This window comes from Lathyrus oleraceus, chromosome 3, assembly GCF_024323335.1.
Source record: "Lathyrus oleraceus cultivar Zhongwan6 chromosome 3, CAAS_Psat_ZW6_1.0, whole genome shotgun sequence".
NCBI lineage: Eukaryota > Viridiplantae > Streptophyta > Magnoliopsida > Fabales > Fabaceae > Lathyrus > Lathyrus oleraceus.
Window position 1 is genome coordinate 320,901,979 of NC_066581.1, and position 3,816 is coordinate 320,905,794.

Consider the following 3,816-nt stretch of genomic DNA (forward strand, 5'->3'; position numbering starts at 1 on the left):
AGTTATTTGATTTGAATAACAAGGAAGTAATTCAACTCCCCCATAAGGCTCATCTCAAAATCATCTTGCATAAACTTAGAAAACTCCTTTACACAAGTTGCATGTCATTGGATCTAAAAATGATATTATCAATATAAACATGAACTCTTTGAAGCAAGCATAAGCTATGAAAAAATATCAGGTAAAAGAAAGAACTTCCATATAAAGCGAAAGTTGAAAAGATATTACCTCACCATACGAATGGCGAAGGGTGCACATGCATTCCACAAGTAACTTTCAAACGAAAGTTGGAATAAATGCAAAAAGTGCCACAAACCTTTAGACAACAACGACCTTACCACTTTTCTTTGTGTCAAAGTACTTGAAAGTGTGCTTAATAATGTATCCAAGAATATTATTGATTTGATGATCGTCAGAGATTCTTCAAGTCAAAAGAAGATCGTCCACTACAGCTGGACTTTCAACCTTCTCCTTTTCACAATTGTTATCTTCTTCTTTCTCATGTTCCACCGTTTTAGGCTGATCAACTACTTTGTCGGTTTCTTTGAGAATGTCTTATGAAGATATACCTATATCATGAAAAGAAACACTTATCCTGATATTTCTCGGGAAAAACATTAATAGTAATCAACACACTTTTACCGATTAAAGAATACTTGATGTTGATCCCTTTTGGTCACACAACCCTTCTTCCTTGCCACAAAGTCAATGAAATAGGGATATATAACACGTCACATGTTTTGAGTATCCACAAACAAGACGTGTATCCCATAAAATCAATAACAAGTGCTAGGTACCCAACCTTCATTGGGTGTTTTGGGGTGAGTGAAAACAAGGTTGCATTTGGGCAACCATTGAAAGGCTTCTTTAGGAACTAAAAGTTTCCTAAATTTGTATTTTTCAATAGTATGACCTTTCTTGCAAAAATAGAGGCAAAACATGTTATGCTTAGATGTTATTTTGCTATTAGACCCATTTTTGACAAATGTATGCTTCTTATATGAATGGTTTAAAAACCTTTCATAATTTTATGGATCAATAGAAAATGCAATCTTTAGTTGTAAGACTTTGTCTAATTTGACTTGAAGAGCATTTATCTCTTTTTGCCAATCATGACAAGATTCACAACCAAAATTTGAAGGTTTTTCATCCTCATTCTTGTCACTTTGAATATCTATCATAGATCTCTTAATAGCTTCTAACCTCTTTTCAGATTCTAACATTTTAGCTTCTAAGTGTAAAAAGACTTTTTCATGTGAAGCTAATTTGTTAAAGGCTTTTAAGGCCTCTCTATGAAGATCTTCAAAGGCTTTTTGTCATTGAAGATAAGATAAGTCATTAATAGTTTCAAGCTTATAAAGACTTACATTTTTCTTCTTCTTTCTATTTTCCATGAGGAAAATATGGGTCGATTCTACACTTGAAGTGGAACTTTCATCGCTTAAGGAATCACTTGCACTCTCCCAAGTACCATATGCTCTTCTAGACTTGCTAGACTTCTTGTGATGCTCGTTCTCTTTGTCTTTCTTAATATTAGGACATTTCGGTCTATAGTGACCAAATTCTCCATAATTATAGCATGAACTTCTATATTTACCTTTCTTGTTCTCATCTTCTCTTGAGGCTTTTGCTACCCTTCCAAACTTTGTTAAGTTCTTGTCATAGAGGTTGACTTCATTCTTCCTTATATACCTTTGGTATCTTTTGACAAATAACCCAATCTCTTTATTATTGGGGTCAGAGTTCTTGACTTCATGTTTCCATATGTGTCTATTGTACCTTTTGACGAACAACCTCATATCTTCATCATCAGAATCATTATCGCTTCTTGTCTCATTGTTGGAGAAATTTGAGCTTAAAGTCCTTAGAGCAATAGACTTCCTCACTTCCTCCTTGTCTTTACCTTTCTCCTTCTTCATCTTCTTTTCATACCTTTTTTTCATGTTTTCCAAGCAAGTTAGTTCTTGCTCATGTTCTTCCAATTTTCCAAATAAGGTAGTGATATCAATTACTTTAAGATAATTCACCTCTTTGATTGCGGTGACCTTGGGTTGTCATTCGCTATTAAGACATCTCAAAACCTTATTAGTAGCAATATCATTAGAAATAGGCTTACCTAGAGCATTCAACCGGTTATGAGAATGTGTTGTACCTTCCAATCATGTGACCACAACTTCCTATCATTATCATTCCATTGACCTTCTATTTTTGGTATGATAACGCCTTCGTCATTGGTCATTGTAATTTCATTAGGATCATTGATGATGGCATCCTATACACCCTTATCAACGGAGTTGATATGGATACGCATACAAGCTTTCCAATAGCTATATTTCTCACCAGTAAAAATAGGTACTCTATTATACGCCCCTTTAGGTTCGGTAGTCATCATCTAATAAACAAATATTAAGCATGGAATGAACTAGAGCTCGTGATGCTGCTTGTTAGACGATATGCCTAGATCTATAGGGGGTGAAGAGATGACAAGTTTAAAACTTGAACAAAAATTAGTTTTGAAAATGTTTATAGCACAGAAGCAAGTTTCAAAAAAATCCCGGATCCAAAATCGTCTAACCAAACCTACTATCAAAAAGCTCGGATATGCGTAGAGGTGTCAATGCAATGATAATAATCCACAATTCAATCAACGACAACTAATCACAACTAGTTGAATATAATACAATAGGAAAAGTCTATCTCCAATGAACAAAACACACACAAAATTAAGTCAAGATATTTTTCGAACACTTAATGTGCGATCAATGATGTTTGGAACTATATGTAGTGTTTGTTGTTCTTCAAAATCCAATCACAACCAAATGTTTTGTGATCTACACAACAACACAAATTTCAAAACACATTCAAAATTATGATCCTAACAATGTTGATCAAATGATCAATGCATTTGATAATTTTCAAACCACAAAATAAAAGAGATAGATAGATAGATAGTGTAAGACCCTAATTTTGACCCTAAAATCCCTCATGGCATCATTTCATTACATTTACATTGCCTCAAGGATCATAAGTATCTTGGCTCTTTGCCTTTGGGTGGGATATCTTGAGATTTGGTTTGAGATCACCAAGCATGCTTGAATTGTATATCATTGCTTTTCTCATTTTTATTCACTAACCAAAAGCACAAAAATATGTCACTATCATTTTTTTTTGTAGTTTGAGCAGTCACATGGTCAAAAGCTTCTAGGAGATCCTATGTGCAATGATATGGTCAAGTGAAGGTGAAAGCAAGCATGGAAATGGTTCCCAAATCTCTCATCCATCAAATATGCCTCCCAAATGTTTCAATTCATCATTTTGATCAAGCAAATCAAAGAGCTTGAGGCTTGTTTCCCAAGGAAACCCTAATTCATCTGATCATCAACAATGCCTTGCTCATGAAGCAACCTCAACCCATGGTCAAATACAATCAAGGGAAGTTCTTTAATTCATCATTTAATGCATATTTGAACTTATTTGAGTGTCCTTAATCATCCATTCATCAAGATATGAGTTTTGGACTTGAGAAGTTGATCAGTTAATTCATATGACTATTTGGAAGTACACTGAGACCTAACTTTTTATGTGTTGGTCAAATGGAGATGACCCCAAGAGAACATATGTTCTTAAGAACCATATAAAAAAACTTTCATGTTCATAAAAATTTGATTTGAAGCTTGGAAGGTCATCATCCATTCTAAGACATTATAGGTCATTTTGACTGAAACCCTAATTTTGGGTCAACTTCCCAAGGACATAACTCATTCATTTTTTATGTTTTTGAGGTGATACTTAGTGAATTGGAAAGACTAATGTGTC

At 34.1% G+C, this 3,816-nt stretch overlaps 1 protein-coding gene across 1 annotated transcript; it reads right to left on the bottom strand.

The window, feature by feature from the left end:
- Positions 1 to 1,316: 1,316 nt before the first annotated feature.
- LOC127131073 (uncharacterized) lies at positions 1,317 to 1,943 on the bottom strand. Its single transcript, XM_051060012.1, has one exon. The coding sequence runs from the start codon at positions 1,941 to 1,943 to the stop codon at positions 1,317 to 1,319; it is 627 nt and encodes a 208-aa protein (XP_050915969.1).
- Between the last annotated feature and the right edge of the window lie 1,873 nt (positions 1,944 to 3,816).